Below are 24,967 nucleotides of genomic sequence, written 5' to 3'. Positions count from 1 at the left end.
CAAGTCTGAGTGCCGGAGCCTTAAAACCATGGACTCTTAGGTTTGAAGGAAATCAAAATATTCCTCTCTAAAAACCTGCGGATTTTAGTTAAAGGTAAAAGGTTAAAACCCAGGGGTACCCTCTGCCCCTTCTCTCTGTCTTGATCAGCTCAGAAGCAGAGCTCAGAGGATCCTGGATCAGACTTGACTCTTCCCATACATTCACCTTCCCACATTTCCAGCCCTTTGGAACCCTGAAGATATCCTCTTCTCTGTCCTGTCACTCTATGGGACTTACGGCTCTTTGTTAAAATGCTATTTAAGCAAGGCCCCTAAGCCACTGCCTTGAGAGAGAAATACTTCTCAACTGAGGCCTCTACTGCATAATGGGCACAGCATGTGTTAATCAACTTTGGCTGATTTTTCTTTTGTTAAGTTGACTTTTGTTTCCAGGGGAGCGTGTCAACTAAGAACCTAAACAGGGAAAGAAAAGAAATGTTTTCACCCCTGCACGTCGTCCAAACTTCCTCCTGCATGTTTGAGACAACATAACGGAGGCCAGAGAAGAGGACTTGTCTGAGCTCACCGAGGGTGCACAGCCCCTTTCTGCACCCACTCATCTGTGGATGAGAAGGGGAGACAAACAAAGGTGTCTTCTGTTTCAAAGTGCTTTCCTGTCTAGGGAGTGGACATTTGCCTGTTTCTTGAAACATTCAAAGAGCCTTATGAATCCAAAGGCCTGCCCAGAAACAAGTGATGAGGGCCCTGGGCAGCCAATGGGATCGTGCTGGCCTTTCTACCTGCCTGGGGAGCCCCCCCCACCCCACATCCTGCCCCGCAAAAGGCAGCTTCACCAAAGTGGGGTATTTCCAGCCTTTGTAGCTTTCACTTCCACATCTACCAAGTGGGCGGAGTGGCCTTCTGTGGACGAATCAGATTCCTCTCCAGCACCAACTTTAAGAGGCGAGCCAGGGGTTCAGGGTCCCAGATGCACAGAAGGAGCAGCAGGAGCTGTCGGGAAGATCAGAAGCCAGTCATGGATGACCAGCGCGACCTTATCTCCAACAATGAGCAACTGCCCATGCTGGGCCGGCGCCCTGGAGCCCCGGAGAGGTACGTGTGAGCACCAGGAAAGGGCACACCGATCCTGGACTGCAGAGCCGTGCGCATGTGCTGGGAAGAAGCACTGGCCAGGAGTCACAGGAAAGAGGGATTCAGGCTCTGACTCTAACATTGACTTTTTGGGTGATTTTGACCAAGTCTTTGGCCTGCTCTGGGCTCCGGCTCCCTCTCTTGTCAAATGAGGGGGTTCCTTTAAGAGCAGGAGTTTGTAACTTTCCTTGCATCAGACCCCCTCCTTCTGAAAAGCAGGAGAGCATGGGTTCTCTCCCTAGAGTTTCACATGCTATCCAGGGGCTTTGAGACCCCACTAAAGCTGGGCTGTGAATGCTAGGTTAAAGGCCTTGGAACAGGCTGTGCCTGGTGGCTCTCGCCTGTAATCCCAGCACTTTGGGAGGCTGAGGCAGGCAGATCAGCTGAGGCCAGGAGTTCGAGACCAGCCTGGCCAACATGTTGAAACCCCATCTCTACTAAAAATACAAAAATTAGCCAGATGTGGTGGTGTACACCTGTAATCCCACCTACTTGGGAGGTTGAGACATGAGAATCACTTGAACCCTGGAGGCAGAGGTTACAGTGAGCCAAGATTGTGCAACTGTACCCCACCCTGGGTGACACAGTGACACTCTGTCTCAAAAAAATAAAAATAAAAATAAAGACCTTGCACCAGATTTTGAAAATGTTCAAGATCCCAGTGGAGAAAGAGTTTCTAAAAGAGGATGGTAGAAGCAGTTCTTCACAGAGGAGTTCCCTCCTAATTACCACGGATCAAGGGAATGATAGTTGCAGGTGTCTGTAGAGTAGATGGAGACGTCTGCCATCACAGGAGGGATTGTGAGATGTTGGGGGCAGGCAAGAAAGGAAGGACAGGCTCTGGTTAAATTTCTGGAAGGGGCTCAGGGTTGACGGGGGTCATGTCCTTGCCTGTGCCCCTCTCCCTTGCAGCCAGAGGCCAGCACAGCCATCCAGGGGACCCCAGGCCCCCACTTCCCAGCCCCAAAATAGCCTCACCCACGTGTTTCCCTCAAAAAGGGCTAGAAGGCTATTACCCCAATGCCCCTGCTACCCTCAGTCTCCAAAAAGTAATTTGCGATCTACAGGGACTTACAGCTAGGTGTGATGTCAGCTGTTGCCAGGCAGAAAGGGGTTTGGGAGAGCCCTGCAGAGATGTTATGACAAGCTATGTTCTGGGGAACAAGGTAACCTGCTGCAGACCATTAGAGCTGTGGCCCGTGAAAACCCCAGGGAATCCCATGGCAAGGAGGGAGACTGTTTTGTGAGGAATGGATTCTGGTCTAGGCCACGCGTGACCTTGGATAAATCACTGCCTCTCCCTGAGTCTCAGTAATAATATAATAGCCATAATAGTTCTCATCCACTGTGTACCTGTCACCAGGCCTCAGCCACTGTTAGTTAGTACTGTGATTATTTACTACGTAAAGCTAAACTCAATTTTAATTCTTACAGTCACCCTATGAATCAGGTACTTTTGTTGCCCCTTTTTAGAGAAGAGGAAATTGAGGTCATATTGGTAAGTGACTTACCCAAGTAATCATAGCTAGTGAGTGGTTGGAGGCAGAATTTGAACCAGGACTAGTCTGACATCAAAGTGTTAGCTCACTCCACCATTTGGCCCCCTTTCAGAGGTGCATTTTGTGGGAAGGGGAGGTGAGACCCCTCTGAGCTCAGACCACTCAGTGATTTACAGACCCAGGTGGGCTCAGTGTTCAGAGTGCATGTCCCCTTGTCTAATCCTTGTCTAGTTTTCCCTTTATTCAGTTACTGCTTCTAAAGCTGGCCATGTGTGCTTAGGCCATTCCAGACTGGAGCCTGTTTTGGAGGCTTTTGTGAATGCTTCTGCCTGGCAACATCTGTGTCATGATTCCTGCTAGCTCTGGTTGGCTCCTGACTTTGGATTTTTTTTTTTTTTTAATTGCAGAAGAAGGTAGTGTAAATGAGGAAATAAAGAGGGGGGTGACAAGAGGTGGCACTCTACCAGAACCAGGGGACAGGCGTTCAAGATGCATAAAGAGGAAGAAAAGCAGATGCTAAACTTAACTACGAACTCCCCTGAGAATTGCACTGAGTGTAATTTATTTATAGAGTGCTAACAATGTGCTAGGTGTGGAGCCAAGAGCTTTACCCTCATCATCTTATTTAATGTAACAGCCCTTGGAGCAGATGTTTTACCCGATTTTACTCACACAGAGGGTTAATCAACTTAGATGGTCCCAGAACTAACCGACTCCAGAGCCAGGATTCCAATCCAGGTTATGTGGTCTCGTCTTCAGGGTGAATCTCTAGGTTCTTAGGCCTCCTGAGGAACTGTGGTGCAGAGAGGGGAAGGTTACTGTCCCATGTCGTGTGTGGGAGGTAGAGCTGGGGCTAGAATTGGGTGTGGGGTTGCAGAAGCACTGAACAGGTGGAGGATGAGGCTGGAGAGCCTGAACACAGGCCAGGCCACCCCTGTTCCTTGAGAAGGCCAAGAAGTAGAATTTGTTTTCCCTTCCTGTCTGGTCTCCCCACTTCTCCCCCACCCCCCCGTCGGGTTTTTGCTGTTTCCTTCCCGAATAACTCTCCCTTGGGCTGGGCCTTATCCCAGAAAGCACAGACTGGCACGCAGCAAGCCAATGAGAATGAGCCAGTCTGTGATGTCATGAGTTACCAGGCACAAGGGACTCCTGGAGCGTCCTAAACCATTCTTGCTGGTTGCTGGAGTAGGCAGGGTGCAGCCTCATCCTTGCAGTTCCCAATGGGTCTGTTTTAGTCCATTTTGTGCCGCTTTAACAGAATACCACAGACTGCGTAATATACAAACAAACAAACAAACAAAAACACCCAGAAATTTATTTCTCACAGTTCTGGAGGGGCTTTCTTTTTTTTTTTTTTTTTTTTTTTTTGGTTATGTTTTTTGAGACAGAGTCTCACTCTATCCCCCAGGATGGAATGCAGTGGTGTGATCTTGGCTCACCGCAACCTCTGCCTCCCAGATTCAAGTGATTCTCCTGCCTCAGCCTCCTGAGTAGCTGGGACTACAGGTGCCCACCACTACGCCCGGCTAATTTTTTTTTTTTTTTTTTTTTGAGATGGAGCCTCACTGTCACCCAGGCTGGAGTGCAATGGCATGATCTCAGCTCACTGCAACCTCCACCTTCCAGGTTCAAGTGATTCTCCTGCCTCAGCCTCCCGAGTAGCTGGGATTACAGGTGCTCGCCACCACGTCCGGCTAATTTTTGCATTTTTAGTAGAGACAGGGTTTCACCATGTTGGCCAGGCTGGTCTCGAACTCCTGACCTCAGGTGATCTACCTGTCTGGGCTTCCTAAAGTGCTGGGATTACAGGTGTGAGCCACCGCGCCCGGCCTAGCTTTCTTTCTTTCTTTTTTTTTTTTCTGAGACAGTCTCCTTCTGTCACCCGGCTGGAGTGCAGTGACGTGATCTCGGCTCACTGCAACCTCCGCCTCCCGGGTTCAAGTGATTCTTCCACCTCAGCCTCCCAAGTAGCTGGGACTAGAGGTGCACGCCACCATGCCCGGCTAAGTTTTTTGTATTTTTTGTAGAGACGGGGTTTCGCCATGTTGGCCAGACTGGTCTCGAACTCCTGGCCTCAAGTGATCCACCTGCCTCGGCCTCCCAAAGTGCTGGAATTACAGGCGTGAGTCACCACACCCAGCCTGGTGAGGGGCTTCCTTGATGTGTCCTCATATGGTGGAAGGCAGAAGGGCAAGAGAGAACCAACTCCTTCCATCAAGCCCTCTTACAGGGCACCTAATCCCATTCGTGAGGGAGAAGGCCTCGTGGCCCGATCACCTCCCAACACCTTCACATTGGCAACACCTGGACTAGGGTCTTAGTAGTCCCACCCCTGGGGCCGTCAAAGAACAGATCAGAAACTCCCGGGGTGTAGGGGCAGGATCCTTACATCCCCTGTACTGTACCATATGCATGCACCCCCAAATCGCATCCAAGTCCCACAGATACAAGGGCTTGCTGAGGTCCGAGGGTCTGGATGGTGAGTCCATGGAGCATGAGAAATTCATCCAGGCCACACAGGCTCAGGCACCTATACTCCTGCCCACCCCCTGCAGGGTGGATATTACCATTTGAAATACTTTGGCGCTTGCAGTGAGATCTTGCTTAAAAGAAGAAACCCACCAAATTCTAGAATCGCAGAGGTGGGGGCACCTATGTGACAAATGAGGGAACAGAGGCGCAGAGATTGGCAGGGACATGCTCAAAGACATGGAAAGCCTGGGCAGAGGATGGTCCCAGAGTGGGTGGTGCCTGGCCCTGCTTCAGCCTGACATTGTCCAAGCCTCCCCCAGCCCACTCCTAAAATGGCCAGGCCCCACTTCTTCCCAGGTGGGCTACATTTTCTGCTGTCCCGGTCCCACTTCCTTACCTTTTCTCCTTAAATCTGATTTCACTGTGAGGGTGGGAGGTTTGGGCAGAGGGGTGAAAACCATCTTCCCCTTACTTGGTAAGCACATACAATTTTTTTTTTGTTTTGTCAATTAAAAAAAATAACATACCTGGTTGATCCTGCCAGCAGAAAAAAAAAACAAAACAAAAGGCTGGGCGCGGTGACTCATGCTTGTAATCCCAGCACTTTGGGAGGCTGAGGTGGGCGGATCACGAGATCAGGAGATCGAGACCACGGTGAAACCCCGTCTCTATCAAAAATACAAAATAATTAGCCAGGCGTGGTGGCGGATGCCTGTAGTCCCAGCTACTCAGAGAGGCTGAGGGAGGAGAATGGCGTGAACCCAGGAGGTGGAGGTTGCAGTGAGCCGAGATCGCGCCACTGCACTCCAGCCTGGGCAACAGAGCGAGACTCCGTCTCAAAAAACAAAACAAAACAAAACAAAAACCAAACCTGTTCCCCTTGAGGGCAGCGCTGATCCTCAGGAGATCCGCACGGCAAAGGGAGCCTGGGAAGACCCCCCCACCTCAACCCCTCATCGCACAGGCAGGACCCTAAGGTCCAGAGAGGACAAAGAGCATGCCTCTTTGCTCTTCTCTGTTCAACTCAGGCCCGTGGCAGCTGCAGGGTCTCTGCCAGGGAGGACTTCAGGCACATCGACGGTTGGAAGGAGGGGTGGGGCGAGGTCTTCAAGCTGCATTTCCACAGCCAGCTTACTGTTCGTGCTTCAAGTGCATTGTTTGTTAGGGGTGGCTTAGGGGTCTAATGGAGATGGGGGTATACATTTCCCCATTCCTAGCCAGCCCTTGGGGCAGCCACCACTGTGGATCCTCCTCTGACCTATCCTCCCCACCTCCCACAGCAAGTGCAGCCGCGGAGCCCTGTACACAGGCTTTTCCATCCTGGTGACTCTGCTCCTGGCTGGCCAGGCCACCACCGCCTACTTCCTGTACCAGCAGCAGGGCCGGCTGGACAAACTGACAGTCACCTCCCAGAACCTGCAGCTGGAGAACCTGCGCATGAAGCTTCCCAAGCGTGCGTGCACCCCTACATCCTGATACCCCCCACCTCCCACCATCCCTCACCTCAGAGACCCGCATCCCTGCACCCAGCTGGGCCCACTGTCCTCTCCCTCTGGTTTGGAATTCCAGCCCTTCCTCATCTGGGTCTGATACCCTCCTCCCTGGGCACCGGGGCCACACTTACCCTCGTTCCTGTCCCCACAGCTCCCAAGCCTGTGAGCAAGATGCGAATGGCCACCCCGCTGCTGATGCAGGCACTGCCCATGGGAGCCCTGCCCCAGGGGGTAAGGACAGCCCCAGGGTGGTGGGAGGGGCAAGGTTATCCCGCCTGGATGGAGGACAGTGCCAAGGGGAGGGGCAGGGAGGAGAGCCCAGCTGGGGAGGGGTCCTGACTGCTGCGGGAGGGACAGTGCCTGCCTCAGGAAGAATAGGGCTCTCCAGGTGTGGAGGGCACAGGTGAAGAGTCTCTTGGTGCCATCCCTGGGAGGAAGGCTCAGCCCTCTACAGTTTACAAAGTGCTTCTCATTTCCTATAGCATCTCACTGTCCTCTCCCATTCTCAAAGACCTTGCTATCATGCATTGACAATATTTATATTCACAATACCGTGCTGTGGACAAAACCCTGGGCAGGAAAGCTTATGCCAGTTTGACCAATGAGGACATTGAGGCAGGAAGCTAAAGTGACTTGCTCGAGCTCTCATGTTTGGAGGTGGCAGAGATGGAACCATTGACCAAGTGCCTGGGAGTCCAGTCTCTTACCTAGATCCCAGCAACTGGCTCCTGCTCCATACCCCCTGCTCCAGGGACCAGCTCTGGTAACCTTCTGTTACTTCCTCCCACAGCCCATGCAGAATGCCACCAAGTATGGCAACATGACGGAGGACCATGTGATGCACCTGCTCCAGGTGAGTGCAGGGAGCTAGCTGGGTGGCCCTGCCTGCCCACCCAGGACCCTGGCTGGGCCAAGCTCCAAGGCCTCTATACCTGGCTCATGGCAGACTTTCAACATGTGCTCTCTGGATTACTGAATACAAGGGTGACCCTTAAATGTTATATGTAGTCCGGCCTCTGCATTTTTGAGATAAACAGGCTCGGCTGGGTGCAGTGGCTCATGCCTGTAATCTCAGCACTTTGGGAGGCCTAGGCGGGCAGATCACCTGAGGCCGGGAGTTTGAGACCAGCCTGGCCAACATAGTGAAAGTCTCTACTAAAAATACAAAAATTAGCCGGATGTGGTGGCAGTCACCTGTAATCCCAGCTACTCGGGAGGTTGAGGCAGGAGAATCGCTTTAACCCAGGAAGTGGAGGTTGCAGTGAGCCGAGATCATCACGCCACTGCACTCCAGCCTGGGTGACAGAGTGAGACTCCAATTCAAAAAATAAAATAAAATAAAAATAAAAAAAGAAACTGAGGCTCAAAGTTTGGAATTGACTTGCTCAAGACACCCTTTTTTTCTCCCCAAATTTGTACTGCGTGTCTGTCCTGTGCCAGCACTGTGCAAGGCTCTGGGCCCACAGTGGGGAGCAATTGGACCCAGCTCCTGAAGCCATGGGGATCCCAGGCTAGTGTGGGAGACAGACAAGTGACCAGGTGATGACAGAAGTGCAGGGGGCTTTGTGAAGAAAGAGGCAGAGGACTCAACCTAGCTGGGGGCAGTCAAGGTTGGGTCCTCACCTGCTGGAGCAGGTGAGACCTGAAAGCTGAGCAGCCATCCACAGGGAGGACACTGGGGCTTGTTGGTAGAGCTGGCCTGGAATCTGGAACTCGACTCGCAACGCTGCAGTCTTGTAGCTGAACAGCTGGACTACCCTTACCCGTACCCTCCCCTCCCCTCCCATCATGGCTGAAGTCCAGGGTTTAGGCTTGGTGCAGCTCTGGTCCATTCCTCAGAATGGAAGACCAAGGGAACGTGGGCTACACATTTCACACTGCCTGCCAGGGAGCTCTTCTTGAACCATCCTTCCTGCCCCACTACCCTGTAGAATGCTGACCCCCTGAAGGTGTACCCGCCACTGAAGGGGAGCTTCCCGGAGAACCTGAGACACCTTAAGAACACCATGGAGACCATAGACTGGAAGGTCAGCAGGTTTCCCTGCATGGGAACTCTCTCTTTCCTCTGGTGTCTAGGGCAGGGCTGGGAGAGGTGGGGTGAGGGTGGGCTGGGGAAGCCATTCTCAGGAAGCTGAAGGGGTTTACCAGCACTTCCAAAACCTGGATGCTGCAGAGTATGTGGGGTTCAGCCCCATGGGTCTTTAAGAGGGAACCAGGCTGCAGCTGGACCCGGGTGTTTGGGCCCTATTTGGCCCTGCATGTTTCTGTCCCCAGGGGCAAAGCCAGGCAGGGTAGGGGCTTGGTGGTGGCCATCGAATCTGACCTCCACCTCTATCTGTATTAGGTCTTTGAGAGCTGGATGCACCATTGGCTCCTGTTTGAAATGAGCAGGCACTCCTTGGAGCAAAAGCCCACTGAGGCTCCACCGAAAGGTACAGGGAGTGGGAGCTTTAGCGTGCCAGGGCTTCTGGACCCTCGGGGCTCTCCTGGAGCTGCTGAGGCCGGGGCCTCCAGCACTCCCTGGTCCCAGCACCGCGGAATCTCCCATCCTCTCAGCTCTCACTTCTTTCTCACTTCTCTCTCTCTCCTGTCTGTTCCTTCTTGGTTTGGCTGTCCCCCTCCCCTGACCCACCCCCATCTTGTCTAAGGGTTCCTAAGGGCCCACAGAGGCCTGTCACCACAGGGTACAGGTGACCTCTCTCATAGAGGATGGTACAGCACAGGGTGCCTGGGGTAGAACCTGCCCGAAACACTGCAGAAAGGAATCCTTGTAATGACCTTGCCCCAGCGCTGCCCGCAATCCAGTGAGGGCGCCAAGGTCACAGCTGCTACCAAGAGAGCCTTGGGCGTTTCCCACCTCATGGACAATGCAGACTAGGATGTTTTTAGACCCAAAGACAGAGTGCTGTTTCTATCCCGGTGCTGTCTCTAATTTGCTATGTAACTTTGGACAAGTCTCCTTCCCTCTGGGATTCAGGGTCCTGAAGTAGAAGGTCAAAGGGCCACCCTGCCTGGGGCCTCAGTTTCTGCATCAGATTCATAGAAGGCACCTTACATGCTATCTCCAACTCCTAGCTGATGCTTAAACCCCTCTAAGACATCTCCAACAAATGGTAACCCCCATTTCTACTTGAGAACTCCCAGTAACAGGAAGCTTAGACTTACCAAGGTGCCCATTGCTTTTCTCTAGAATCAGAATCGCAAGTGCAATTCCAAACTGTAATGGTGTTTTTTTGTTTGTTTGTTTGTTTTTGAGATAGAGTCTGGCTCTGTTGCCCAGGCTGGAGTGCAGTGGTGCGATCTCAGCTCACTGCAACCTCAGCCTCCCGGGTTCAAGCAATTCTCCTGCCTCGGCCTCCCGAGTAGCTGGGATTACAGGCATGTGCCATCACGCCCAGCTAATTTTTGTATTTTTAGTAGAGACGGGGTTTCACCATGTTGGCCAGGCTGGTCTTGAACTCCTGACCTCAAGTGATCTGCCCACCTCGGCCTCCCAAAGTGCTAAGATTACAGGCATGAGCCACTGTGCCTGGCCCAAAACTGTAATGGGCTTTGAGTGTCAGAAGAAACCATCAACTTCTGAGGTGAACTGGACACATGGCCATTCACTTCCTTTTTGATCTCAGACCTTGTTGGTCTAGGCCTCAGTTTTCCCATCCGTGTGATGGCTGGAGTGAGTAAAGCCACTTGGGAAGAAGGCATTAAGCCCACAGCAGTGGTGTGTGGGTCTTTAGTTCTGCTCACACCCTGGTTCAGAGCTCACTCACTCACTGTGTCCTCATCATGCCTGTCGCTTCAGTACTGACCAAGTGCCAGGAAGAGGTCAGCCACATCCCTGCTGTCCACCCGGGTTCATTCAGGCCCAAGTGCGACGAGAACGGCAACTATCTGCCACTCCAGTGCTATGGGAGCATCGGCTACTGCTGGTGTGTCTTCCCCAACGGCACGGAGGTCCCCAACACCAGAAGCCGCGGGCACCATAACTGCAGTGGTAAGCAGTGGCACTGTGCCAGTGTCAGAGGACCAGGAAGGACTAGGAAGGTTGAGGGGCAAGAGGTCCCCTCTGAAGCACATGGGACCAGGACACCCAGGATGGCAGCTCCTGGGGGCAGTGACGTAGTCATGTGTCCAGCCCTTTATCCATCCACCCACCTGTGCATTCCTATTTGTCCATTTATCATCTCTCCTCTTACATCCACTCATATATTTGTTCACTTATCCGTCAGTCCTTTCATCTGTGAATTTCATCCATCCACGCGCCGTCCTCTAGCATCCAGGAGTCCTACAGACCCACCCATCTCATTTCATCACCCCCTTCTCACTCGAGCCCCCATTACACCTCTTTGTTGCTGCTTGCAGCTGTCCTTCCCTGGGTACCTGCTTTCCCAGGCACTAAGCCTGCGGCTAGGTGGGAAGCACTGCCCTCAGGCATCTTGGGTCAGGTAGGCTGCACTTCAAGTGACAAATGGACTTGCTGCTCCTTTGCAGAGTCACTGGAACTGGAGGACCCGTCTTCTGGGCTGGGTGTGACCAAGCAGGATCTGAGCCCAGGTAAGGGCCTTGCAGAGGGGCATCTGGTCACCAGCAGCTCATCCCCAGCAGGGCCAGCTCCTTTGTGGGCAGGTGAAGGAGTGTGACGCTGGGCCACTCTCCAACATTCCTGGGATGTCCATTTCACAGACGAAGGAACAGGGTTGGGGGGCTGTGGGGAGTTACACAAATCCATGATGGTCATTATTGGACCTGAGCAGGGGGCAGGGGAGGGTGGACAGTCCTTAACTGCTCTGCAGGTCCAGGATGTTAGAAAGGGGCAGGGACAACAAATGGGTGACCCCAACCTCAACCTGCTGCTTCTCTCTCCAGTCCCCATGTGAGAGCAGCAGAGGCGGTCTTCAACATCCTGCTGGCCCCGCACAGCTACAGCTTTCTTGCTCCCTTCAGCCCCCAGCCCCTCCCCCATCTCCCACCCTGTATCTCATCCCATGAGACCCTGGTGCCTGGCTCTTTCGTCACCCTTGGACAAGACAAACCAAGTCGGAACAGCAGATAACAATGCAGCAAGGCCCTGCTGCACAATCTCCATCTGTCAACAGGGGCGTGAGGTCCCAGGAGGTGGCCAAAAGCTAGACAGATCCCCGTTCCTGACATCACAGCAGCCTCCAACACAAGGCTCCAAGATCTAGGCTCATGGACGAGATGGGAAGGCACAGGGAGAAGGGATAACCCTACACCCAGACCCCAGGCTGGACAGGCTGACTGTCCTCTCCCCTCTGGCCTTTGGCCTTGGCTTTTCTAGCCTATTTACCTGCAGGCTGAGCCACTCTCTTCCCTTTCCCCAGCATCACTCCCCAAGGAAGAGCCAATGTTTTCCACCCATAATCCTTTCTGCCGACCCCTAGTTCCCTCTGCTCAGCCAAGCTTGTTATCAGCTCTCAGGGCCATGGTTCACGTTAGAATAAAAGGTAGTAATTAGAACACTCTGGCTCCTGGCTCTTCTGTTGAGATCTAGTTCATTTATCCTAAAGAGGTAACTAAAGACGCTAAATCCAGTCACTGAGGTGGGAGAACGCAGCCCAAGTAACCCACAGAGATGCCTGCGGGGCCAGGCAGGCCTGGGGGTGGCCTGTAGTCTTTGGACACAGACATACTTGATTACATGTTTAACACACACGAACACTCTACTTCCAAAAAGAAATAGGCTCTTGCCTAGTTTAAGCACAAGCTCTTCTTGGTACAGCTTTCATTTTCCTATGTCCCCAATTTCATTTCTATACTAAGAACAGTGTGAATGTGATGACAGATGGCAACCGACATAGGGCCTCCGTGTCAGGATGGACAGGAAGTAGGGGACTGTGGAGAACTGGGTGCCCATGCCTTACCTAAGGGGCTGACTGCTACTCAGCTCTATCTGGTTGCTGCCAGGAGGAAGCACAGCCCCCGTTGCCAGATGTTATCTTTTTAAGAGGAGCCAAAAATCAAGAACTGCAGTGAAATCACCCCATTTTTAAGTTTAAAGTCTTGCTGTGGGTCAACAAGGCCCAATGAGGACACTACTCTGTAGTTCTGTTCTAGAGCAACATGCTTGAGAGGAGAGAGGCCAGATGGTGGAGGGTCTGGCCCCGGGCCCCGAGTCAGCTGGATGCCAACCTGGGTCTCCGACACCTCCAGCCACGCATTCCTCTTCTGCACTGCCTCTGGCTGTTTCCAGCATGAGGCTAAAAGCTCTGGAAACATCTTCAGGACCCCTGGTGTTCCACATGGCTCTGGGCCCAGGGAAGTGGGCTTCTGCATTTCCAGGCTGGAGCAGCAGACCACCTCCTTTGCTACCCCTCCCCTCTCAGTCCACACCCAAGACATCATCCTGTCTTTCATGTTCATCCACTTTTTGCCCTCACCACCACAGAACCATGGTGAGCGCGATGTGAGGGGCAACTCACTTCCGATTTTCCTAGACCTGCTGTGCCTGCCACAGCTGTTCACCAGGCACCTCCAGGGAGCCTGCCCCTAGCTCGAGGCCTAACTCGAGGATTCTCAGCCCCTTCCATTTCTTGTCTTTGGGTATTTACATGACTTACTCTGGCAACAGGAAATCAACCATGACCATCCTTTAGTTTAGACGCCACCTCATCCAGGAAGCCTTCCCCACCAATTCGGCACTCAGGCACTTCACTGCTCACTGCCTGTCCCACTAACCACAGTCACCCATAGCCTCAACACGCAGGCAAGAAGGAATCCCGAGTGGCGGCGAGACAGTCCCTTCCAAGAAATGTGTGCCCCAGATGCACTGGGAGCTTGCACCCTTCCTCCAAGTCTTTTATTTTTTTTTTTAATTAAAAAAAAAACAAAAAACACAACCAAAAGAACTGACGAGAGGAAGACAAAGCCTCGGGATCAGCCAGAGACCAAGCGGCAAGGGATGAGGCACAGGTCAGGCCTAGCTGGATCTGTGGAGCAAGGTGGTGGGAAGTCCCGAGGCCTTTGGGCATGTGGGGTCTGTGGAAGGAGAGGAGGTCACTTAAAAAAATACATATACTGTACACATCTATATGAAGCATCCCGTGTTGGGGGAGTGGGGTGAGGTCATGGGAGCTGGTCCACTTTCTCCTTGGACCAGCCTCCCCGCAGGTTCACTGGCTTGGCCAGCACAGGGACCCCTGCAGCTGGCTGTCTTCTTCTGTGGAGCGAGGGAAGGTAACAGTTTAGTTCCAACCCATGGTGGGCAGAGGTCGGTGGAGGTCAGAGGCATGGGGATGGCCACTGCTCGGCTAGGAAATCCCTGGGGGAAGGAAACACATGCAGATGTCAAATTTCCTGACCCTTTTCCCCTGCAAGGAAAATGAAATCTGGCATCTCCAATGCAGGGGGGAGGCATTAACCACAGTGGACATTTTTTTAGCACTTGGAATGTTCTGGGAACTGGGCTGAGTCCTTTAGTGTTTAGTTTAGCTTCACATAAGCCTCACCACTGGCCCAGGAGGCGGGCTCTGCATCACCCCCATTTACAGGAGGCTGGGTGACTACAGGGTCAGCAGAGCCAGGTGGAGCAGCTAACTGTCACCACCACTTGGCAGGGCCTGTCCTCCACAGGGAAGCATAGATCCATGGTGATAGCTCATCTTGAGTAAACCATCTTCCTTCCCAAAAGGAAATGCCCCCAAGTTACAGGATCATGAGGAAAATGAACTGCTCACAAGTGAAGGAGGAACCAAGCTGTATCCGACCTCACCTACAAACAGGCTCCATCCCAGGGCACACCCCCTAAAGCATGCACAACCCCTGCACCCAGAGTGCACTCGGTGTCACCACTGCCATTACTGTTCTGGATACTTCTGATGCTGCAGTGCCAGCTCCTGATGTCACCCCACTGGCCCCATGGACCCTTGGCAATAGAACCTCTTTCCCCAGCCTCCTTTCCCCTTAGAGCCCACCTATCAGGTCTGCCTGGCTCTCTGGGACCACAGGGGACACCAGAGCTGTCCTCCCACCCTGAATGCTCAGGAATGATTGGGAAGTGTACCTGTGCCTGGTGCTGGTGCTCGTCATACAGTCTGCTCTGCTGTCTTCTGTGAGGAGGGAAGTACGAGAGGCTCTCAGACCTGCAGCTTTTCCCCACCCACTGCTGCCCCCACCTCCTGAGGACTAGTGAATTCCTCTAGAACAGATACTGGGTCTGCAGGGACCTCCAAGGGCAGAGGCAAACAGATGTTCAGCTCTCCTAAATACAGCTGAGGCCCTGCTGGCCAAGGTGAGAACTTCATTTGTGTCTGAGGTGCTAAGGCCCCGGGCCGTGAGGACAGCTGTTGTTCAGGGCTAGCCTGCCAGCCGGGGCACACGCAGCCCAGGCAACGTTTCCTTTCACCTGAAAACCTGCCACAGTCTACCTGGTTTCCCTGTGCTGGGGGGAGTCTCTCCTTCCTTCCCCAACACCCTTCGACCTCCGGCAGGCCACTTCTACGGCTTCCATGTGCTCAGGGAACATGCCCTGCCAGCCTCTTCCCTGGTGTGTCACAACCCCTGACGCCCCCCACTGGGCCCCGAAAATGGGAAGGGGGCAGGAACCCGGTCTGGGTGTGTAGGAGGGGGCTTGGGTTTGGGTCTGTTTTCTGGCCTGAGACACCCCAGGAACTCTCTACCTTTTTCTTCTTTTTCTTCTGGGACGGTGACTCAGAATCTTTGGTTGAGGCCTTTTTTGCTTTCTTCTTCTTTTCTTTTTTTTCTTTGTCTTTTTTTCCTAAGGGAAGAAAGTAAAGTTCCTGAACTACAGACGGTAATCCTAAGTGCTGGGGTCAATGTTGGGAGGCGCACAGGGCAGGGCTCCCAGCTTTCCCCACACCACCAGAAGCCATCACAACAGGCCAGCAGGGCGGGGCGTGGAGGTTCATTCCTGCAATCCCAGCACTTTGGGAGGCTGAGGCGGGTGGATTGCTCAAGCCCAGGAATTCAAGACCAGCTTGGGCAACATAGTGAGACCTGTCTCTACAAAAAATACAAAAATTAGCTGGGGATGGTGGTGCACGCCTGTGGTCCCAGCTATTTGGGGGGCTGAAGCAAGAGGATCGCTTGAGCTTGGGAGGCTGAGGCTGCAGTGAGCTGCGTTCCTGACACTGAACTCCAACCTGGGTGACAGAGCAAGACCCTGTCTCAAAAAATAAAAATAAAACAGTCTGGCAGCTGTGGTGATCACCCAGCAGGGCCAGTTCACCTGCCCCCTGGAGGCCAGCTCATGATTTCTGTCCCATCCATGGACCACCTGGATGACTACCATTTTTCTTTAGCTCAACTCACTTTTTAAAACTCCCGCAAATTTATTTTAAATGGACACTATCTATCCCTACTGTAAATGGAAATCTAGCACAGTTCTGAGCACCAAGGGGCTGCAAGTCCTGCTCTGAGGGTGCCCGCCTTTTGTTCCAGAACGAGCTGGCTCTTCGGGCATCACTGGCAACCCACCGTCCAGGGCGATGCTCGAGAGTGCTGCCTAGGTTTGACTCTGGCTCCACCTAGCAAAACTCTGTGGCCCTGAACAGCATCTCTACTTCTCCGAGCCGCACTCTTCTACCTGCTGAGCCTCATTTCTACCTAAATGAGGTCGTGCTGCATGCGGAGTCTAGAACAGCACTCAGTAAAGGGCCAGTGTTACTATGGAGGGAAAACTGAGGTCTAGAGAGAAGATGGGGTTTGGGATGAGGATTCTGACAGTCTGGTTCCTGGTCCATTCTGCACCCAGGAGCTGGCTGGAGAAGCAGGTTCCTCCAAGATCTGCTGCACTGGGCTTGGGGAAAGAGGACATGACTCCTCGTCCTTCTGGAGCATTCCTGGCAGTGCTGACTCAAGTGCTCTGGAATCGAGTTCTGGCTTTGCCACAAGCTGCCCCTGTGATTCTGGACAAACCACTTCTCAGCCTTTTTTTTTTTTTTTTGACAGTCTTGCTCTGTCACCCAGGCTGGAGTGCAATGCATGATCTTGGCTCACTGCAAGCTCTGCCTCCCAGGTTCAAGCAATTCTCCTGCCTCAGCCTCCCATGTAGCTGAGATTACAGGTGCCCGCCACCACATCCAGCTAATTTTTTGTATTTTTAGTAGAGACGGGGTTTTGCCATGTTGGCCAGGCTGGTCTCAGCCTCTCTTTTCTACATGGGAGGAATGAGACTAGGTGCTGGCTGAGGGTCCCTCCCGCCCCCGTAGGGTGCCCAGCAGCCCTTGGGGTGGGCTGGGAGAAGCGGTCACTCACTCTTGTCGGATTTCTTCTTCTCCTTCTTGCTCTTTGGGTTGCTTTGATCTCCACCTTCAACCTTCCCCATCCCCTTCTGAAGCTCCTCTTCTGGCTCGTCCTTGGCCCCTTGGGAGCCAAGAGACCCCTTCCCTTTCTTCTCCTTGACATCACCACTCGCTTTGTCTCTCTTTGCTTTCCCCTTGGAAGTCGTGGAGGTCTTTTCTGGGGAAACAGAGGCCTCCCCACCTTCCCCGGCCCCCAGCTTCTTCTTCTTCTTGCTCCTGGGGGTCCTGGCAGCCGGCTGGTCTCCCGATAGCTTCCGCTTGCGGCTCTCCCAGCCCTTCCTGCTGCTCTCCTTGGTGGTGTCCACCACCTTCTTTCTTTCCTGTTCCAGCAGCTCAGTCAGGACCTTCACCACTGAGGCCTGCACCTGGGCCTCATTCAGGGGCCAGGGTTGGCCCAGGAGGCACTGGGTGATGTTGCTTTGCAGCGCCAGGGTTGAGGCTTGGGGGTTCCCAGCCCCTTTCTTGGGCTTCCGGGACTTCTGAGGTGTGGTGCCTGAAGCAGCCTCTTTTCCACCTATGGAGACAGAATGTGGGGTCACAGATCTGGGAGAGTTGGGGGACAGATCTTATGGTACCTAAGAGCGAAGAGGGTGCAGGGAGTGACTCCATCTTTTCTTACAATGGCACAGATGGGGAGAGCAAGACTTGGTGGTCACTCTGCCCCAGCTGGTCTCCTAAGCTCACACCTTTCCACCAATTTCACACCCTGACTTCATTTCTAACTTACAGCTTTTCCCTGTCTCTTTATACTAAAAACTCCAGTTAGGGTGGGGGACAGAAAATGACTCCAGAATGTTAATGAAAGGGCCTGAAATCTATCAATGGAATGAAAATTCAGAAAGGAGGGAGATGGAGTCTGGAGCTGGGAGGAAGGAGACCTGGGTTCTAGGTCTGACTTTCCCACCCACTTTCAGTGTGATTCTGGCCAGGACCCATCTCCTCCCAGGGCCTTGGTTTCCCTGTCTATAATGTGAGGGGTGGATGAACAGTAAGGCTTCCTATGATACATTGCAGATTTATAATAAAAGTGGGGGCCATGCAGACATTCAACTGATGATTACCCACACTCGGCCCTTCCTGGTCAGGGGGTCCAGGCAAGGTAGGGAGCTCTGGGTGCAGTGTATATACACGTGGTGGCTGACTAAGCAGGTTTACTGCCTGCCAGAGAGACTTCTGGTGCAGCCTTTGTTTAGAATTTTCCACGCCTCTGCTTGCCTTTGATAATTGTGTGCTGACTACACGTGTAAAAAAAAAAAACCTTCCACAGCCCCCTCTAAAATGTCTCCTTGTCGCACCGCCTCTCACAGAGAACGTTGGGGAAGAAAGTGAGCAGCAATTCCTCTTCCGACCCAGCCTGGGGCAAGCTGCAGCTGAAAGTCCCATGACTGGGTCTCCTCACCGGCTCTAACTTCCAAGTGACTTGGAGGTCTCTGCCCCATTCTGGGTCTCATGGGCACAACACTCCTGCACGCTGGGCTCTGAAAGGTGGCTTGGTGGTTTGGTCCTGGAGGTGTTTGCCTGGAGGAAGGCCCAGGTGGATACTCCATGTCACACTCTATGTGGTACTCATGTCACACTGAGGCTAGGGCTGCCCCCTGCAGCATGCAGTGAGCCTGGCCCCTCAGCCCCACCCAGGATTTCTGGCGACTTTTGGCTCTAGAGCTACGGTGGGCTGGGGGAGGTGGACTGGGCAGGGCAGGCCAGGTTAGGCAGAGGGGCCCCCGGGACGGCTGGAGGCCCAATTCCATCCTCTGGGGATTCTTCAAGATGGCAGGAGCCAATGGAGAGGGAAGCTGGGGAGGGCAGTTAGCCCCGGAAACCTCTCTCCCCAGAGCCTACGTTTCTGCTGCTGCCTTTTTTTTTTTTTTTGAGACAGAGTTTTGCTCTGTTGCCCAGGCTGGAGTGCGGTGGTGCAATCACTGCAACCTCTACCTCCCAAGTTCAAGCGATTCTCCTGCCTCAGCCTCCTGAGTTGCTGGGAGTACAGGCGCCTGCCATCATGCTGGCTAGTTTTTTGTATTTTTAGTAGAGACAAGGTTTCACCATGTTGGCCAGGCTGGTCTCGAACTCCTGACCTCAAGTGAGCCACTCACCCTGACTTCCCAAAGTGCTGGGATTATAGGCACGAGCCACTGCGCCAGGCCCACTTTTCTGCTGCTTATCTGCAAACACCCAGAACACCAAGGCTGGGGAAGCCCTGGAGCTGTCCCAAGTGTGCCCAGCTGGTACATATTTGACCCTTAGCTCCAGTAGGGTCAGGGAGAGTGGATGCCCCAGGTTGGGTGAATTGAATAATCCAGTCTGCCCTCCAAATACAATGTGACTATTTTCTACATGTGCCATGCCTTGACACAGACTGGATACATCAACTGCTGTTTTGTATGGTTAAGACACAGAGGTCCAGAGTGGCCAGGGGATTTCCAAGGCTTTACAATGAGTCAGAACAGCCTGGGGCCAGTCTACTGCCTGGGGTCTCCTGCATGTGCTGAGTGTCCTCCAAACGTGACTGTCAGCCTATTGTCTAAGCTATCCTCTGAGGCCCATGGCCCACACCCCACACCGTGAGCCTATTTACAGGGAAGAAAAGTTGATGGGGATGGTTGGAGAGAGCCAACACTTGCTCCACAAGCCAAAAGACGCAGCTTCCTCTGAGGCAAGGGCTATCCTACCAGGTGCATCAGCACCACCCAGGGCTGGATACACCCCCACTTCCAGGCTGTCCAGGGCCATGGGAGCCAGACACCTGGGCGTGGGGCCCACCTGTACTTTTTTTTTGAGACAGGGTCTGACTGTACCACCCTGGCTGGAGTGTAGTGGCATGATCATGGCTCACTATAGCCTCAACCTCCTGGCTTCGAGTCATTCTTCTGCCTCGGCCTCTCAAGTAATTGGGACTACAAGCGTGCACCATCACACCAGCTAATTAAAATAAATTTTAGAGATGGGGTCTCTCTGTGTTGCCCAGGCTGGCCTTGAACTCCTGGGCTTGAGCAATCTGCCCACCTCGGCCTCCCAAAGTGCTGGGATTATAGGCATGAACCACTGCACCTGGCCCCACCTGCACTTTGATGAGCATCTTCAGGTCCAATGCAAGGCCAGAAGGTCTCACTTGGAGAGGCTCTGGGGGCAGACAGGACCATGTTGGGAGGACTGTTGCTACAGGAGGGCAAGAAGGGGCCCACTGCCCTGTCCCTCTGTGTCCTGCTATGTCCCTCCTGCAGACCTTAACTTACCTGTTTTAGGGGACAACATGCCTGCTGCCTGTTGGGGCTTTGCCTCCTGCTTGCCATCTGGGTCATCTTTGGCGGCCAGAGTAGAGGAAACTGAGGGGCTGGAGTCTAGCTTGGGAGTGGCTTTTGAGGCCTGGGAATTGGCTGGGGTTAGTCCAGGGGTCATATAACCTGAGAGGAGAGACTGAAGAAGCCCATTGTGAAAGAGGCTGCCACCACCCCACCCCACTGCCATAACCCAGCCCGAGTCATGGCCTGCTGTGAGGAAAGCAGCCTGGGGCCTCTAGGATCACCCTGCCCTATCAGTGCAGAGTGGGTGGACAGCAAGGCACAGAGCAGCACTTCAGCCCTTGGCGTGTGCCTCCTGAACTATTTTAATTAATACACTTTCTAGACAGGCACATTTAAAAAGGAAATTTCTTATTAATACAAATGGAAAATTACTAGCTTTTGCCACATACAGATAGTAACCTTAAAATAAATCTGCTAAAGAATGTTTTTGTCCGGACATCACCCAGAATCAAGGTCAATCCCTTCTACAGACCCCAAGGGTCAGCTACTCAGGGCTCTATGAGGGGACAGAGGCAGCCTGGCTGTGGTCTGCTGGCTGGGCCACACATGGTGCCTTGCAGACAGGACCTTGCCCAAGGCCTCTGTGAAGAGAGGGGACCCAGACCCCTGACCTGAGGGATCGGGTAGACAGGAGCCTGGCCTGGGGCTCCACCCTAAGGCCTGTGGGCTGCCAGTCCTCTCCCTTGCAGTTACCTGGGATGGCGCCACCACATCATCCTCGCTGGACTCTGCTGCGGTCTCCTCCACCAGGGTCTCTGTCCTGGAGGGGGTGGGACCTACTGGAGAAGCACAGTATCCTGTTGGTAGCCCCAGGTGGCCCCTGCCAGCCGGGAAGGGCAGAGCCCTTCAGGAAGGCCCTGGTCTCTCTGCAGGTCCCTCACCCCCATCCCCTGCCCCGCCTCACCACAAGTCTTCCTACTGCTTCAACACTCCTTGCACACTCATCGCTAGTCACAGCATGCTAGGTGCGACATCTGAATGCCAAAGCCTTATTTCTAATTCCTGAGGCCCCATTTCTATTTCCCTGCTTTCCACTGTTCCAGAAACATGGCCCTGGAGTTTTTGGGAGCCAGTGAAGGGAGTCTGATACCAAAAAGCTGAGAGTGGTCAAACAGCAAAGTCAGGTCTCTGAAATCATTTGGATTGACTTCCTCATGAAGTTGTACAGATGGGGAAACTGAGGCCCAGGCTCAGCCACAGGTGCAGAATGAGTCTGAGATACGGAGCTGAGGCCAGAGCTATGGCTCCACCAGGCCACACAACACCCTCTTCCTGGTCCACCCTTGCCTTTCCCCTGGCACCCTCACCCAGCGTGTGGGCCGACTTGGCCCCCTGGGGCCCTTCAGCATCTTCCTCACTCCCTGAAGAACTGTCGCTGCTGTCCTCACTGTCATCTGAGCTCTCAGGGGCTTTGGTGGCCTGCTGGACCTCAGGAAGCTTAGGTTTTCTGAGCTTGTTGGTCCCTTTGGCCTGGATGGAGGTGCTCTGGGGACTTGTTGCAGGGAGTGTTCCCACAGCACTGTCAACCTAATTCGGTGAAAGGAGAAGGAATGGAAGGAAAAATTAGGGCAAGTAAGACCTGGTCCTTCCTGAACACTTCAGTAGGGCCAGGAACTGTGTTAGATGGGGCACACATGCAGCCTCATTTGATCCTTCCAACTACGAAAGGTACTGTAATTCCTTCTTACAGATTAGGCCACTGAGGCCCAGGGAGGCAAACCAAGTGCAGAGGTCATGGGGCAGATGAGTGCTGGTGCCGGGATGCAGGGCCACGCCTGCACCTTCTATGCTCCGTGGGCTTGCTTCCCCTGGCTCCCCAAGCTCACCCCACTTGAAGGCTGGGTCCTGGCAACAGGAGGCTGAGCCTCACTGGCTTTCTGGGCGAGGACCTTCAGGGCAGCCTGGGTCAGTGGGAGGGAAGCTGGGTTCTTCTTTGACACCTGTGGGTGGCAAGAGGTAGCCCTCAAACTCACAAGTCCTTGGGATGCCAGCTGTGCCACACCCTGGTCAGATGCTGTCTGGCTGGGGTGAGGGCTGGAGCAGGGACTGAGGGGCAGTCAAAGGGGCAAAATTGGTGGCAGGCTTCAGGTTATGAGCCACTCACATTGTTCTCAAGGAGCAAGGGACAGTTCCCAGCCCAGGGCAGGGAAGTAGCTTAGGCCCCACCACTCAATCTGCACCTTCACTGGGGATAATCTCCAACCTGGTGGACCCCCATCTCTACTTCTTATACCCACTAGCAGTCAGGGAGAGTGGTGGGCATGGAAATTGGGCATGACCCCTTGCTGAGAGCCTTCAAATGTGGCGTGGCCCTTGCCACAGCCTGGCTCATCTCCTCTCCCCCAGCTCCTCATCCAGCTGTCCCCACCTCTCAGTTTCCCTCATTCCCAAGCGCTTCCCCCGAAGACCTGGTACCTGCAGTTTCCCTGCCCGGAGGGTGGCCCAGCTCATCCTGTGACTGGCTGCTTTTTCTGCTTAAGCATCGCTGTCTCAGGAGGCCTTCATATAGCAGGTCACCCCACTATTCTCTAGTTTTTATTGTTTCCTCTCCTACCAGCTGGTGACTACTTTTTATTTATATGTGGGTTTCCTTGTTTAATCGCTGCCCCTCACCACTCCCTGACTGGCCTGGGAATTCCTTGTCCCTGTCTTGGTTCCTGCAGTATCCCTAGGGCCTGGCAGGAACCGATGCTCATGGATGCAGTGACCACAGCCTGACTTCCCATCCGACACCCCTGTTCCCAGAAGTTTTTGACCTGGAGCTTGTGATGAGCCCAGGGAGTGGGTGGCACACCAGCCCCGCCCCCCCCAACACCCCCCTAGCCCACCCCTCAGGAAGAGAGGTCAGAGTGTGTCATGGACTTCATCCTCTCAATGGGATGGGAAACCAGACTGATATGGCCCAAAGAGCAATGAACTGGGTCTCAGAAGACCCGGGTTCCGGCCTTGCTGAATGCTGGTCACATCGCAGCCCTTGGGGTGGGGATGTGTGCTAAGTTTTATGATCTAAACAATGCACCAGCCATTAACCCTAAAATGCCCAGCTTTTAGATTCAGGCAAGGACCAAATAAAAATGCACTGAAGATGGTGAAGGCTTGGAAGAATGCTGAAGTCACTATTACAAACACCAAAAGAGGGCAACTTTTGTTCATGGCATTCCAAAACTGGAAGAAAAAAAATCAAAAGCCCCACTATGCTGGAAAACCTCATGAGGGACTCGAGTGCTGCAGGGCTTGCTTGGCCAGGAGGCTGTGTCCCCAGATTACTCTTCCTCATAACTCAAAGGTGATTTGGGGGGTTGTAGCTAGGAGGCCAGAAAGCCTCTGGCTGTGAGGCCACGACCTCTGGAGTGTGGGGGTGACAGCAATTGCAGGCCATCCCATCAGTACATGTGGGTAAGTATGGAAGTAGGGCCCCACCCCACTGGCCTGCATTACCCTCCCTTGCCCACCACGTACCTGAGTGGCTGGTCCCTCCTGTTTCTTGCCATCTGATATCCGACTGGACTCCTTGCTGCTGCTGGCCCCAGCCATGCTGGCTTTGGGGGCTATTCTTGGGTGGGCAGTGGGCATGGTCACCACATTGGTTCTGATGCCTGAAATGGAGCGAGACGGGGGCACATCAGGGCACAAAAGCCCCATCGCCTCCTCAGCAGCGGCAATAACCCAATTTACCGGCCTGTGCTGGTGATCTAGAGCTGTGCTCAGGGCTTACAGAGGTAGAAGCTTGTTTACTTCCCTCTCCAAGCCTCCCAGGCAGGAGATGTCACTATGTCATTTGACAAGGCTCAGGGAGCTCAAATGGTTGCTCTGGGGGTGACCCCAGGCTTCCTCATCCCCTCCCCTCCCAACTGGTTGGGCTGCCACTCCTGAGCAATGGGCCAGAGCACCGGCACCAAACGACTCTCCTTGCAGTTAAAATTGTCTCTCCTAAGAGTCCCCGTGGTTATCTGCAGAGGCCTGGTTACATGCATGTTCTTCAAAGCACTGTTTATAACAGCCAACTCCCTCACCCCTCCACCCTGAAACAAAACCCTCTGCTTCCTCCAACATGGGGCTGGCTACACACACTGTGGCATGTCCACCCAAGGGATTTCTTTGTAGCCATTAGGAATTGTGCTGCAAATATGTAAAGATGAAAAAAACCCGATGTCATAAAATATCCAGTAAAGGTTACTGAGCATTAGATACAGTATGGTCTTGCTTTAAAAACACACGTATATTTTAGGTTTTTATAAAGTTAGCATTTGTCAAATGTTAACAGTAATTATTTGGGGCAGAATTACAGGTGATATAGTTTCTTATGTGCTAATCTGTATTTTTATTAAAAAAATACACACATATACACACACACATATAAGTATATGTATATGTATATATGTACGTAGGTAGGTAGATAGGTAGAGATAGGGCTCTCACTATGTCGCCCAGGCTGGTCTTGAACTCCTGGGCTCAAGTGATCTTCCTACCTTGGCCTTCTAAAGTGCTGGCATTACAGGTGCGAACCACCATGCCCAGCAGTAATCTGTATTTTGCCTGCTTTCTGTTTTTTTGAGACAGTCTCACTGTCGCCCAGGCTGGAGTGCTGTGGCACATCTCAGATCACTGCAACTTCTGCCTCCTGGGTTCAAGCGATTCTCGTGGCTTACCCTCTCAAGTACCTGAGATTACAGGCGCCCGCCAGGCTAATTTTTTGTATTTTTAGTAGAGACGGGGTTTCGCCATGTTACCCAGGCTGGTCTTGAACTCCTGATCTCAGGTGATCTGCCTGCCTCAGCCTCCCAAAGAGCTAG

General features: G+C 53.2%; 2 protein-coding genes across 17 annotated transcripts in view; one reads left to right on the top strand and one right to left on the bottom strand.

Annotated features, from left to right (window-relative positions):
• The first annotated feature begins 806 nt into the window (after nucleotides 1-806).
• On the top strand, nucleotides 807-12,070 carry CD74 (CD74 molecule). 2 transcript variants are annotated; one of them, XM_004042812.5, is made up of 9 exons: nucleotides 807-1,092; nucleotides 6,383-6,555; nucleotides 6,747-6,826; nucleotides 7,386-7,448; nucleotides 8,527-8,622; nucleotides 8,940-9,027; nucleotides 10,395-10,586; nucleotides 11,084-11,146; nucleotides 11,459-12,070. In XM_004042812.5, exons 1-9 carry the CDS (start codon nucleotides 968-970, stop codon nucleotides 11,467-11,469), a joined length of 891 nt encoding a protein of 296 aa, XP_004042860.3. In that variant the 5' UTR covers nucleotides 807-967; the 3' UTR covers nucleotides 11,470-12,070. The 2 variants fall into 2 exon arrangements, with proteins under 2 accessions (XP_004042860.3, XP_004042859.1); XM_004042811.5 differs by lacking the exon at nucleotides 10,395-10,586.
• Nucleotides 12,071-13,407: 1,337 nt separating this feature from the next.
• The window catches only part of TCOF1 (treacle ribosome biogenesis factor 1), a 42,289-nt gene continuing 30,729 nt past the window's right edge, over nucleotides 13,408-24,967 (bottom strand). For 6 of the 15 annotated variants that reach the window (XM_031011518.3, XM_055386202.2, XM_055386209.2 and 3 more), the window contains 9 exons: nucleotides 23,634-23,770; nucleotides 22,001-22,114; nucleotides 21,482-21,701; nucleotides 20,868-20,953; nucleotides 20,106-20,286; nucleotides 16,826-17,386; nucleotides 15,229-15,326; nucleotides 14,613-14,658; nucleotides 13,408-13,871 (listed from right to left, as the gene is read on the bottom strand). In XM_031011518.3, coding sequence (XP_030867378.1) covers nucleotides 14,635-14,658; nucleotides 15,229-15,326; nucleotides 16,826-17,386; nucleotides 20,106-20,286; nucleotides 20,868-20,953; nucleotides 21,482-21,701; nucleotides 22,001-22,114; nucleotides 23,634-23,770 — 1,421 coding nt within the window. In that variant the 3' untranslated portion in view covers nucleotides 13,408-13,871; nucleotides 14,613-14,634. The remainder of the gene's footprint in view (nucleotides 13,872-14,612; nucleotides 14,659-15,228; nucleotides 15,327-16,825; nucleotides 17,387-20,105; nucleotides 20,287-20,867; nucleotides 20,954-21,481; nucleotides 21,702-22,000; nucleotides 22,115-23,633; nucleotides 23,771-24,967) is intronic. The other 9 variants (XM_031011519.3, XM_055386204.2, XM_055386210.2 and 6 more) reach the window with 3 other exon arrangements.

Source organism: Gorilla gorilla, chromosome 4, assembly GCF_029281585.2.
Source record: "Gorilla gorilla gorilla isolate KB3781 chromosome 4, NHGRI_mGorGor1-v2.1_pri, whole genome shotgun sequence".
Classification (NCBI taxonomy): domain Eukaryota; kingdom Metazoa; phylum Chordata; class Mammalia; order Primates; family Hominidae; genus Gorilla; species Gorilla gorilla.
The sequence above is the reverse complement of the archived record's forward strand: the minus strand, read 5'-3'. Positions and strand labels throughout refer to the sequence as shown.